The sequence below is a fragment of the Misgurnus anguillicaudatus genome, chromosome 2 (genome assembly GCF_027580225.2).
Source record: "Misgurnus anguillicaudatus chromosome 2, ASM2758022v2, whole genome shotgun sequence".
In the NCBI taxonomy this organism is placed as follows: domain Eukaryota; kingdom Metazoa; phylum Chordata; class Actinopteri; order Cypriniformes; family Cobitidae; genus Misgurnus; species Misgurnus anguillicaudatus.
Window position 1 is genome coordinate 42,874,454 of NC_073338.2, and position 14,364 is coordinate 42,888,817.

The 14,364-nt window shown below is 41.4% G+C and overlaps 1 protein-coding gene across 7 annotated transcripts in view; it reads left to right on the plus strand.

Annotated features, from left to right (window-relative positions):
* LOC129442973 (NACHT, LRR and PYD domains-containing protein 1 homolog) overlaps nucleotides 1-9,563 on the plus strand; it is a 69,756-nt gene extending 60,193 nt beyond the window's left edge. For all 7 annotated transcript variants that reach the window (XM_073855835.1, XM_073855844.1, XM_073855847.1 and 4 more), the window contains one exon: nucleotides 8,062-9,563. In XM_073855835.1, coding sequence (XP_073711936.1) covers nucleotides 8,062-8,258 — 197 coding nt within the window. In that variant the 3' untranslated portion in view covers nucleotides 8,259-9,563. The remainder of the gene's footprint in view (nucleotides 1-8,061) is intronic.
* The last annotated feature ends 4,801 nt before the right edge of the window (nucleotides 9,564-14,364 follow it).

Below are 14,364 nucleotides of genomic sequence, written 5' to 3' on the forward strand. Positions count from 1 at the left end.
GTATATATATGTTATATCCCTTTACTGCATGATCATGTATGTGTGATGTAACTGTGTGTTAACACTTAAGTTAGATTTTGTTCACTGTAGCATGGTTCATATCTTAGGTATGAAATTATTATTCAACGTGATCTTAAACCCATGTCTTGTCTAGTATCAAATTAATCTACTCTTTATTTCCCAATCATTTCTATGTATCATATTACCATAAGCCACATCAATGTCATTTAATATCGATTTGAAGAGTTATGGAAACAAACTTTTATCATTATGCAAGTATGCAAATGTGATGTCTGAAAGATCAAAGGCTTGTTTCCCCACGCGATCGAACACTTCGCACATTGGTCATTCACCTAAGATGGGCTGGGCGCGTGAAAGGTCAAAACGGCCTATCGCCCAAGCCATCATTGCTCAATTGCTCATTCGCTCAGTTCGCTCAATCGCACAGTATCTCAGTCAGTGGCTTAGTTCACTCATGAACGCCCAGTCGCCCGGTTACTCAGGTAACCCGCCAGCGCAGTTTGGAAACTCGCTGAGACTCACCCAGAGTCCCTCAGATTCATCATCTTTTCTCTGAGCCCTGTCCTGTCTCTTCGGGACAGTCTTTCCTGGCTTTGCGCTAGAGTTCGGAAAACCCCGCGGACCAATCCGCCCTACGAAACAACTTAACGGACTTCCATCTTAAACGAACACACCTGGATTCTCTCTCTCTCTCTCTCCTTGCTCGCACCGCGAGCATAAGAAACTTCGCACCGCATCACAAAGAGCCAAACGCAAGTATAAACTCGTTTTACTCGCTGATGTTCAAGCTTTACCCCTTATGAAAATTAAGGCGACCCTTATAGATTATCCGATGGTTTGTGCAGATGTTAAGCAATAGTGCTTTGCCAATCTTTTACTCTCTCTCTCTAGCTTTTTCAATCTTTTCTTTCTCATCTATGTTTTATGTTATTGTATGTGTGTATGTTTAGCTAGTCGTTATGTGTACTTCATTTTATAGTTAATAAACCGGTTTGCATTTTCACAATTGATTTGTTTCTGTGTTCAATGCTCATGAAAGTAAAGTCACTATTTCTGCCTTTTGATCCAGCTACACGCTGCGAGTAGCACTGTATATCAGTGAGAAGGTTAATTTTAAAGGCCATGAAATTAACATTTCTTAGACATTAATATATGATTATGGATATATGTCTTCGGTGGACGAACATATTAATTAATTGTTATTATTAATTCTGCTACCCCAGGTAAAACCTGATAAACTTGTATAATTAATTACAGTTAATTATACATAATATTCCCTTTTGAGCTAAAATCTAAGATTCCCTTGGGAATCCCCGTAGTGTTTCGGTCGGAGGTTCATAGTGTTTCAAATAACGTTATTTCCCTCCTCCCGCTAATTCGCTACATAGTATTGTTCTTCCATGTTTCTGATCCGTACAACAGTACGGATTTAACATTGGAGTTGAAGATTTTTAGCTTTGTCCTGAGAGAGATATTGATAATTGGCAATTAAGAATTGATATCATTGACGCCTCAGAATTCTACAGTGATCATGTTTTACAGCATTTTCTGTCTACTCGACAGATGACTATACATCCCGAATCTAGTCGCTTTGGGCATCCTCAACAAGCACGTTGTGTATGACGAAGAACACAGAAAAGGCAGATGACATCACAGTAGTGCGAGAGCGATTTGAAAGCAGACTTCCTTATGATTTCTCAAATCTCTCTCGTGGTACTTTGATGTCACCTGCCTGTCAGTTTTTGCGGCGCCGCATGAACTCAAACAAACCTAATGTCTGGGATACATGTTGGACGACAGCGTGTCTACAAACAACGCACACATTCCCCCCCAACCATCGCAAAATAAAACTCTTCGGATTTACGTGTTTTAGACTAGTCATCCCACCAAGGTCAGAAAATAATCCGTATAATTTATACGGAAAAATCACATCCCTGATAAAGCTAGGGATATCAGCTACAACCAGTAAACCAGTAAATTAATTTTGGCGGGTGTTATTAAAAACTTACTAGCCAGTTTGGCCAGTGATGCATGTGGCATTGCATGCATGATACATAAAGCTCTGTTCTCGTCATTTATCCCTCTGGCAGTAGTACCATGGAAATTAACGGAGCGCGTCCACCAAAACACAAGGAAGGTGGCACGTGCCCCAGTCTAAATCTTTTGTGCCCCGGTGTAAATCTCAAGTTAAAATTTTAGCAGTTAACTAGTGTATTCCTTTACAAAGATAATAGCGGCAAAAACAGATCTATATGCAATGCAGTTACCCAATTAACGCTTGTAAAGCGACGTTCATTCACGCACAACCGCATTCAAAAGTCCAGACGCACATCCACGCAAAATGCCATGCGATTGATTTAGATTATGAAAACATGACGAAACTAAAGTAAGTTTCTGTAAGGTACCACCCACAAGCCCAACGACAGATACAAGTGGAGTGGGCGAAGGGGTCTCGTGTTCGTTCCTTCCTCAGCGCTTCTAGAAGAATAATTCCATATCAGGATTAAATTAATTTCTTTGATCTCTGTGTTTAAATTATAATCTGACTCCAATTTATAAAATATCAATAATATTCTGATGCTGATCATAATTTATATTTATCATTATTATGTTTTCATTCTCTTAATTATTTAAATATACATAGAGAATAAGTTATAATCCTGAAGGTGCTAAGGCAGTTCCATACAGCTGGGCGTAGAGGCATTCTCCTTCTGACTTAAATTAAAATCAGAGGTTTCTCCAAAACACATTGAAAATAAGAGGATCCATCTATAGTTTAGGTTGAGGCATTTCTCCATCCAACCTATAAAGTGAGGCAATTATACGCATCATATTTTCAATAGAGGTAATTTTCCTAATCTAGGCCCCCTTCGGTATCTTTCTCTTAAATACTTAAAATACAAGAAAAGACTAGACACATTTTAAAATGAATAAAGATTAACAATTTATTTTGCCAGGCAGGTTACACTTAAATCAATAATTTGGTTATTCAAATCAATCAATTACAAATACATCAAAACATTCACTAAAAGATCAGCATAGAAAAATGAACGTTTCACAAAATTCAAATCATACCTGGCAATTAAAGACACACAAAGTGGTCTAGGAAGGTTCTTGTTAAAGATGTCTTCCATTATGTTTGAATACACACACCCAAAGTGTGGGGAAGATTCTTGCTAAAGAATGCTTCCCCGAGTCTCTTGCCAAGCCACCTTATATACACAGAACGAGACAAAGAATAATAACATCTCAAACCAGGATTTGGTTGGTCGGTTCTCGTGACCTAAAGGAGCACCAAATGGGACTGTTAACCATCTGTAATATAGATCTTCTCATGAGGTGACACCCATCACAGGAGTACAGATTATGTCTTAAGTTTTAAACTTTGATATACTTTCTCTTAGCATTATAGGAATTAGACCTTTTTAACCATCGCACCATCACCTCTAAAACGAAACCAAACATGAAGATGAAACCTTTGTAGCATCACAACATATGATGTACCCAATGTTACATGTGTTTAGTATATTTCCAGTAACCAAAACCTTAAGGGAGAAGAGAGAGGGGGTGAAATACAGATCAGTTCCTGGGTATCCGTGACCCCTGTGGAGAGAGACAACAGGTCTCTCAAAAATAGACACAGAATGTGTTTTTTATTGTTTTATGGTCCAGCTCCAAAAACAAAACTTGTCCACCTGTCCTACATTTCTAAATTAGAATCTTATTTTGACTCAATCACTATTGGCTTCTGTGGACATCAGAAATGTTTTTTGCAAAGCAGGGAAAGGGAAGCAGAAAGAGAGATGATGAGTTTAAGGGAGGTAAGACAAATTACATCTCCACCCAGTCAGGTCTCAAACATTAGAGGAAAAATCGGTAACACTTTATTTTACGACCCGCAAAGTACCGCGTAGTTGAGCCGAGTTTGCGGCGTACCTATTTGTGGCAGCGGAGTGCCTCTGCGGTGCGTGCTTGTAGTTGTAAGGGAACGGTATTTTGGGTTTGGGGTGGTAGGGGGGTAAGAATATATGGAAAATTATTCTCTAAGTATTTCAATAGGGTACCTATTGTAATATTACGTGGTATGTATGACTTACAACTATGTGTAATATGTTTTTTTTTTCATATTTGCTACTTATCTGATGAAGTGTATTGTATAGCCTACAGTTGATGCCTACAAGCCACGTCGGCAAATAATATATAACAGCACAATAAAAATAATAGCAACTTGTACCTCTTTGATCTGTATATGTATACATGAGTTACCAGGTAACTCTTATATTTGCGGGCTGTAAATTAAAGTGGGGCTTATTCCCCGCTTGTTCTCTGTATGTACCAGGTAACTCTCATATTTGCGGGCTGTAAACTAAAGTGGTGCTTTGTTCACCTCTTGTTATAAATGTTATAGGGTAAATACCATAAACATACAGAATATTGTTATTTTTATTTTAAAGCAACTTCTTTCAAAACAGCTTTAAAACACTATAATTAAGCCAACACTTAATTTTTATTAACACAAAACTTTTATTTCAAATAAAAAGTCATGACAATTTTTCGTTGTTTTTGCGGCTGGCTTCCTCTGTTGGTGTTCTTGTCCACTCGGATGTTGAGTTGATGTCGTCTCACAAATGCTGTTCTGCATTACATATAAAAACATAAATGAAAGCTTTCAGTAAATGTTTCTTCGCCGTGCCTAGACAAAAAAACTGAGTTTTCTGAGCTAGTTATTAACTTTAGGCTAATTTATGTGCTAGCTAACCTGCTGCTACAGTTAGCTGGCAACTGTCTTGAAAAAAACATTGTTTGAAATGCGTGAGTCATGTATTAACAAAACCAGTTACCTTATTCAGCATGCGGATCCTGCTCACATCACTCGCAGCCGTAATCCACAGGGTAGAAAGTTTTTAAAACCTCTAAAAGAAATATCACCTCAGGATCGCATTCCAGCAAACCTCCTGCAGACGGCCGCGCGCTCTACACCTGCGCAGTAGCCTACGCATGTAGTCGTCGTTTGCTTTAGCGGGTGCTGATATCTTCTGTTGTTTCATTCTGGTTTGCCATTGCATACATTATATTTGGCTAAAATACTTGTGTTTACACATGTTACAAAGTTTTATTCCACCAATGAATGATAACACCTATTAAAAATAAACAAATAGCGTGCGGCTTTGTGGTCATTATTGTGTTATTGTGTCATTTGAAATAAAAGAGTTTCAGAGTCAAAATTGCAAAGCACCACTTCAAATATGTCCGCAAATGTAAGAGTTTCCTGGTAAATAGGGAATAAGTTGCTATTTTTATTGTACTTACCTTAAAAAAAGATAACCACATTAAATCAGCTGGACTTTTGTAAAATCAAGTAATATAGGCTACTAAAATAAAAGTGATGTGCTGTTATATTTATTTGCCGATGTGGCTCCTAGACATTGACTGTATACAACATTCAGTAGTCAATATGAAAAATTCACAATAAAATCATAAAAAAATAAAACATAATTTCCCCATAGACTTGACTAAGTCATACATACCACGTAATATTACAATAGGTACCCTGTAGTTATAAAATACTTAGAGTATAAATAATTTATAATTCTTCATATTCTTACCCCTTATTACCCCAAACTTAAAATATTATTCCCTTATACCTACAAGTACGTACTGTAGAGGTACCCTGTTGTTACAAATAGGTACGCTGTAAATTCGGTGTAATTACGCAGTACTTTGCGGGTTGTAAAATAAAGTGTTACCGAAAAATCTCAGGAAAACCTCTGTCAAGTCTAAAGGATTGCATTGTTGCATGTATGTGTTATACTGTTCTGTATTTTCAGATATGAAATTAATATTTAGTTTACTGATGTTTTACTCTAGGACACTACATAAACAGTTAGCAGTAACTATGACTATTGTAATATAGCAATCATAAAATGACTGGTTCCTTAAGAATTTGTAAAAATATTCTTGTAAAAATAAGTTATTAATCGTTGCTATTATTGTATGTTGAAAATATGCATGTACGCGAAAGAAAAAACGAAACGAAAAATTTTGTGGTGGGAACAAATCATTTAAAGTTGAGGCAGTAAAGGACCATGAGAGTGCCTGAAGTCATTACAGATCTTAACGTTAATTAAAACTGCCAAGACAGGTCGTATTGAAGAAAATCCTTGCTGGGAGAAGCCTCACTTTATGTGTGTTTTTCATACCAACAATGCTAATAAAATTATCAAATGCATTCGGTGGCAATGGGGCTGTCAAAATTGCTCAAAAATGACGGTCGAATATTCTCCCTAAAAAACCCACGAATATTCGAACTATTCGAATATCTGGTTGCCCATTTTTTCAACGACGTTAACGACGTTTAACGACGCATTACGTCAATAACAGGGCAAATTAATATAAAGAGACATAACTACTTCTATAGGTAGTCTATTTAAGTTTTAACATATTTGACAACGTATATTACATACACAAAACAAGTAAATCAAGAGACATCAAAGTGATATGGTACCTCGGTTACATTGCTTGACAAAACTCCCTGAAGCCTGCTCCATCCACGACACTGATTGGTCTCATGTCCTTACAAATGAACGAAATTAATTTCTCCGTTATGACCTCTTGTCGTGTTGCAGACAAATAGCTTGTGGCGGGCGATTCAAAGTGTTAAGACGTGACTGTTTAGCTGGAGTTCCACACATTGTGGTCTCGTACACACTGCAAACTTTCAGAAGTGACAACCGCATTTAAATGTGAAAATGTGATGATTGACACGGAGATAACCATAGCAACGGTCTGCCGTCTCACGTGCTTATCACTCACAGCTTTGATGAAAATAATTTAAAAGCATTATGTTTTGCAATAAACCTCCGTCGTGTCGTTGTGTATTGTACGCATTTGTGAGGCTGCGCGCGCTCTTGCAGTGTTGCCAGGTCCTCGTAATTTTTGTACTCACATACCATTTTAGCGCTTAACCGTTTATCAAGTTTTTGGTGTTGTTAAAATGTGAAGGTGCCAGTCTCAATATTTTGATATTTGAGGTAAAGCGTTTGGATTTATTTTGGTTTATTATTGGATTTTTCTTGTTCGCTGTTTTTTTAGTGCAAGATCTGGCAACAATGAGCAGCAAACGCTTGTGCCTCTGTCATTCTCTGTACCGCTCATACAGAAGACTTTTCCCCCTTGTAATAATTTATGTCTTCAGAAGAGAGACCTGTCATGTCCATGATGCACGTTTAAACACTCTATTAACTACTAGTTGTTCAGTTCGGTTATGTAGGCTACACACTATGCAAAGTTTCTGTAAACACGGTTGTCACTGCAGTTTGCGGGAGTTAATGCGTTTGTAGAATGCGATTGTCAGTCCCGTAAATTACTGAACTGTGTGTGTACAGAACAGGATTAAGCATTAAAAGTTGAAGTGACAAACGAATTAATATGCAGTGTGTACAAGATGCCATGCTCATTTGGGTGCACATTTTCGAGATGTGTCATCATGTTGCTAGTGGTCGAATGGTATGCTAACAACTTTATCTCGCGGCTCAACAATTTTACCTCCTACCGACCAAAATCCAAAGTACTTCCAGACATAGCTTTTTAGATTTTTGGGGGTTAAAATCGCTTTCTCTGCTGCGTTCGACTTTCTGCCAGCTTCCATGCAAGACGCGTTAACTTTTAACAGTGACAGACAGTGTGACTACTGTGACCTGTCCCTGAACCAGGCACACTAGTGCTCCCACTCACAAAGCAGACAGCCATGCCTCTACTACCGCGGGCTTTAAAAAAAAAAATTTATTCGAATATTAATGTTCATATTCGAAATTCGTTTTTTTTTATTATTCGAATATATTCGAATTTAGAATATTCGTTGACAGCCCTAGGTGGCAATCATAATTTCTATTTTTCACCGGAAAAAAATTTGGCTAGTGGAATTGCTAAATGGCTGGTAACTTTAGAAAGTTACCAGCCACATTGGCTGGTGATACAAAAATTTAATTTAGAACCATGATTATAATCGCCTAAAACCATATGTTTCTCAATTTGTTTCAGAGAGCTGGCAGAGAGGCGTTGAGTCTGGACAACCACCATTACAACAACAGTCGTCCTCTGTGGCAGTGGAGAGACAACACCATACAGAGGGACAATCTGACCCCTTGAGGGAGGGGGATGGGCAACTTCAACATGGTCTAGCAGAGCCTCTAGAACTGCAGTCAGAGCTGATTCCTTTTGAATTAGAGGGGGAGTAGTGTAGAGTGTCGTCACTCTGTGTTCACATGATTATTTTGATTGCATGCACCTGTGAACACACCGGAAAGACGAAGGTTTTAAAGGAGGCAGAAAGGAGAGCGAGCGTGTCGAGGTGGTGATTTTCTTGTGGGGTAAGTTTGTTGTCTCTCGGGGACAATAGGTCCTCCGGAGGTGAAGATAGTTAGTTAGTTAGTTAGTTAGTTAGTTAGTTAGTTAGTTTTGAAAATATGAGAGAGTGGAGTCAGATGGGGAATTGATTCTTAGCATCACCATTGCCTCGAAAGAGTGTGGGCTGACATGTGTGCACTACCTTATGTAATCGCTTTGGAGTGTGGACTATCTGCCCGCCCGTGTGATTCGTTACGGAGATCTTGTGGTGACTGACGGATGGCTGAACTTTTACGAATGGACTTTAGACGTCGCCTCTATCTATGCATGCCCATTCAAATTGCATTGGCTGCTGCCCGTGTTCTTCACCCCTTATGGATGGGTCTAGGTGGCCCGAGGAGAGGGAAGTGATTTTAATTTATGTACTTATGTATTGATAAGTTGTTAGCTGTAGGTCTGGCGGTTTGCGTGGGAGGGGAGTTGGGATATTGGACGCAGTTACACCCTTTAAGTGTGTTCACTGTGTGTGGTGCAGTTTCGCGTGCCATTTAAGTAAAACAAATGTGTGATGTGTTAAAACTAAAACACACTGTGTGCAGATATTTGTGTGTGTGATATTTCGTTATCACACGATGACTGACATTTTGTCACATTAATCATCTATAAGCAACTGCTTTGCAACCAAATTAAGCTTTAGCTTACCTGAAACTAGGGAACTGTTGTTGACTTCAAGATCTTTAAAATAATAATTATTACACTTTATATTATTACAATTTCATGTTTTTGTGTAGTCATTTTATTGTAATTTTAGATTTCAGCATTTGCTTATTTACAGGGCTGGTGGTCTATGAAATTTCCTGGTAGATTTTGTGGTCCCACTCCGCCCCTGTGCCCTTGTCTACATTTTAAATATTTACGTTGTGAAATAAAGAGACTTACTTTGATGCTTTGATTAAGACAACTGTTTGCTGTGTATGAACTGGGTTTATTACACAATTTTAATCACTATAGTATTTTGTGATTTGATTTATACATATTTGCCTGTTCACCACAAAGTTCATGTGTTTTATCGCCTCAGCTGTATGTCACTGTAAAAAATAATTATTTAATCTGCTTCATGTTTTGTTAAATATGTAAAGTGATGCACAATCTCTGTTCATCTGTTCTCTTCACAAATAAACACATTTGAACTTGAATGCTTGTCTTGTAAGTTCATGATTAGAAATGAACAGGTGAACGAAAACAATTATCATTAAAACATGAAATGACGAATAATTGACTATGTCGGGATATAGACCCTTTTACAGCCCACGTGATCAAATAGCCTGCGCGCGCATTTTGGCACAGAAGTGGTGTTATTCCCCATTGGTTCTAACATGTTAGCAACTCAGAAAGTTTATTAAAACGGTTTCCCAGATAAAAAATGTCTGGTTGTTGCGTTTGGTTGCACTAATAGAATATATGTTTATACAGTATATATGTTTCTGGCAACTTTATTTTTGGCCATCTGCTAACATCTTCTATCCACTCTATAGTACACAGATCTGGTAGCTGTGTTGAAAATGTTGATAGTGTCAACTTTTTTAAAATAACTTTGTCTGTGCTGCTTCACTGTTGATTCTTACCATACTTCTGTTGCCCAAATGCGTGCGCATACGCTGCCACGTCATCATTGTGTACAAACAGTAAAAGGGTCTATTCAAATGAAATAGTATACGCAAACTTGTGTGTGTGTGTGTGTGTGTGTGTGTGAGTGAGAGAGAGGCTGTTTCTCAATAGTGTTACCTTTTTGCTTTCAGGCTCCTAATACTTGGCTCATGACAGGTAACTTGCGTCTAGAGATCCGGGCTAACAGAGCCGGAGTATAACAAAAATAAAACAAAGTGAAACTGATCCGTCGGTTGGTTGCAGAAGTGAACTCGGGCTTTATTACTCACAGTTGTACACATTTACAGTCTGAATAGGCACTTTGCTTGCTAGCAACTGGAACATAGCTTGCAGCATTATCATTATTACACTCAGACCGACTATATCCTGTTTATATTTTGTATTTTTCCTTTCTACGGAGCCCCGAAAAGGGCACTTCGTCACACAGATGCGTTTTCTTAATTCAACACGCCAACAGAGGGAGGCAGAGATTGCAACACTACCCCCACTCTGGAGAATGATTAACCCTTTAACATATCTCCAGCATCATTACCAGTATACAGGGAAATATTGATTAGACAGTCATAATCCAAACATCCTCAACGTTAACATAAAGTTACTCAGGAGTGTGATTTCAAGTGCGAAACGAAAGCAAAATATTCTGTTACTAAGTTCTTAGCAGTAACAAACCCAGACTATTATAACAAAACCATGTAGCCCATTAGCATCCAAATTACCAAATCTTGGTAGTAAACAATTATACGAAGCCCACACCATCTTCACATTGTTAACTTCAACATAAACAAGTTACTTTTGTAATGATACAATATTGAAACAAATTTTTTTTTTTTGACATTACAGGAACTCTTTTGCTTTTGACAACACATGAACTCTTAGTTTTTTTTTTTTGACTGGAACTCTTTTCCTCTGAGGAGGGCAGCGATCCGCCTACACCCAACCTCAGGTAGATTTGCTTAATAACCAATCCAATCACCAAACGTGTCAGGAGCTCTGCGGACCCGCCGGGGTCGTTGCTGAGGAGTGGAGTTGAAACCTGGGCAAACAGCTTGTCTCCTGGCCTCATGCTGGGTCCCAACCGCATCCAGTGAAAGCTCAGCGGGTTGACAAGGGAGCTGGCCGCTGCTTAGTGAAGCTGCTGATAATGGTGGTACAGAGAAAAGACCCGGTAGGTAACCCACCACAGGGTCCTCCTTCTCTAGTGATTCGCCCCAAATGTCGAGGGGGCTAACATTGATTTCTGAAGAGCTGGGGTCTGACAACGGGGGTGGTGCTTCCACTGGTGCCCACGTTTCAGCCTCATGAAAAACCCAGCTATTGTCGAGGGTTGTCCTGGAATGGTAAGCTTTAAATTTGTCATGATGAACGACTTTCATCTTCGTCCTCGGGCCCCTTTTAATCCGATAGACCAAATCATCCAGTACACCAACTACGAAGTATGGGCCCTCGTATGAAGGCAGGAACTTTCGCACTTTATTCTGTACTCTCCTCGTGCCTTTGATCAAGAGCCATACTGCATCACCGACTTTGTGTTGGACTCTGCAAACATTTTTGTTGTACTGTCGTTTAGCTCCTCCCGGGCCAACTGGTGAGATAGCTTGAGTCGTTTCCTGAGCTGTACAACATAAGCTGGGGGGTAGCAGTGTTGTCTGGGTCAGGTGGCAGCCCAGCAACAAGATCCACTGGCTCTGTAATTTCCCGTCCGAACAACATCATATTAGGTGTCAGTCCCGTGGAGCTGTGTTTGGTAGCACGGTAAGCCATGACTGCATATGGTGTCATAATGTCCCAGTCCCAATGACATCGTTCTGCAGTGGTGGCTATGATTTTCTGCAGGGTGGCATTGAAACGCTCCACTTGGCCATCTGACTGGGGGGCGAAACGGCGTGGTCCTTGTCTTGTCGATTCCCAGCAGCTCACACATTCCCTGAAACACAGCCGACTCAAAATTTGTACCTTGGTCGCTGTGTAGGCACTGTGGAGCTCCGTACCTACACACCCACTCGGAGACAATCTTTTCAGCCACTGTCGTTGCTTGTTCGTTGGGAACAGGGTAGGCTTCCACCCATTTGCTAAAATAATCCTGTACCACTATTATGTAGCGATTGTGCCGTTCAGTTTGGTTTAATGGTCCCATTAAATCAACTGCGATCCGCTCAAAGGGGGCACCAACTCGCACTGTGCCCATGGCGGCTTGAGGTGTTTTCTTGGGGCGGGCTTTTACAGCGCAGCTGGTGCAAGTACGACACCACAGAGTGACATCATCTTTCATATTGTACCAATAGTATCGGGTCTTGAGACGTGCAAGAGTCCTGTCTCCTCCAAAATGGCCACCGACTAGGCCATCATGCAATTGTTCTGTCACCGAGATGCGATACTCTTGAGGCAACAGGATCTGTGGATAGAACACCCTTCCATCCGTGCAGTAAAACTTCCTTAACAAAACTCCGTCTTTCTGGTAGAGCCTTTTCCACTGCGACCAATAGGCTTTGGTGGCAGGGCTGTAGGATGCCATATCAGCCCAGGATGGCCTGCCCATCCCTTTGTCCATCCATTTTTTTACTGGTGCTATATCTGGGTCAGCTTCCTGGGCTTTGATTAACTCCTCTCGAGTCCAACCACCAAACCGGTTGGTTGGGACTGGCTCACACACTCTGTAGACACCTGGACAGAACAAAGAGCCAGCTTGATTGTCACTGGCAATGTCCACTACCCCCACTGGAGGTTGCTCTGCAGGAGTTTCTCCAGCATCCTCTGCAGCTGGACTCTGTGCCATGTTGCACTGAATTCCTTTATGTTGAAGCTGACTATGAAGACTAGGTTCTGGCACTGTACATGGGCAGGACATTCCGCAGGGTCTTCTGGAGAGCGCATCTGCATTTTGGTGGTGTCTCCCTGGGCGATGGATCACTTGGAAGTCATACTCTGCCAGTATTTCCAACCAGCGAGTGAGTTGGCCCTCAGGTTCCCTCAGCCGAGTCAACCAGCGCAGGCTGCTGGGGTCAGTCCGTATGATAAATGATCTCCCTAGCAGGTACTGCCGGAAATGAGAGGTGAATTCGACAGCTGCCAGAAGTTCTCGTCTGGTGGTGCAATAGTTTTGCTCAGTGGCTGACAATCTCCTGCTCCCATAAGCGAGTACTCTCGCCTCACCTTCTTGCAATTGGGAGAGGACTGCTCCAATTCCCCAGTCACTGGCATCCGTGTCAAGGAGCAACTGGCCACTGTCGAGAGGATAACCCAACACGGGTGCTGACGTCAGACGGCTTTTCAGTTGCTCAAATGCCTCCTGGCATTTGTCCGTCCAGTTAAAGCGAGCATACTTTTTGGTCAATTCGTGGAGGGGCTTGGCAATGGAGGCAAAATCTTTAACGAAACGTCGGTAATAGGATGCCAGGCCGATAAACTGACGCACTTCAGATATGTTTTGGGGTGTGGGCCACCCAGCCACTTTTTGGATCTTTTGGGGGTCGGTGGCGACACCTTTGGCGGAGACAATGTGCCCCAGGTAAGCCACTTGCTCTCGAAACAGGACACACTTTGACGGTTTAAGTTTTAGGTTGGCTGCGCGTAGTCTGTCGAACACTTGACCCAGCCGTTCTAACATTTCAGTTCCGTCCCGCCCCAGGACAATTATGTCATCGAGGTAGACCAAACAGGTCTCCCACTGCAGCCCCACCAGAACACGGTCCATGAGCCTCTGGAATGTGGCCGGCGCGTTGCACAGCCCGAAAGGCATCACGTTCCATTCAAACAGGCCCTTACGGGTGCAGAAAGCAGCAGCTTTCCGGGCTCTCGGCGTCATCTCCACCTGCCAGTACCCTGATGTTAAATCCAGTGTACTGAAGTACCTGGCAGTGGACAGTGTGTCTAAAGTGTCCTGGATGTGGGGTAATGGATAAGCATCCTTTATGGTTCTCTCGTTTAGGGGCCTGTAGTCGACACATAGCCGCAAAGTCTCATCCTTCTTTCTGACCATAACGATCGGTGCAGCCCAGCTGCTGTTGCTGGGTTGGGCCACACCAGTATCCAGGCTCTGTTCCACCTGCTGGTCTGCTGCAGTTTGTTTGTCTTTAGCCATCCTGCGCGGTTGCTGTTTCACAGGCGGACCAGGGGTGGTGAGGATATCATGTTGCACAATTCCTGTCCGGCCAAGGTCAGTGGGCCCCGTGGAAAAGACATCACTGTAAGACCGTAGCAAGCAGGCCAACCTCTCCTGGTCGCCCTTGGACAGGCCACCACAGCTCTCGTTATACAGGACCTGCAGGTGGCTAGGTAAAGAGGCACAGACCAAGTCAGTAGGTTCCAGGGCCAATGGGGCCAAGGGTGGCT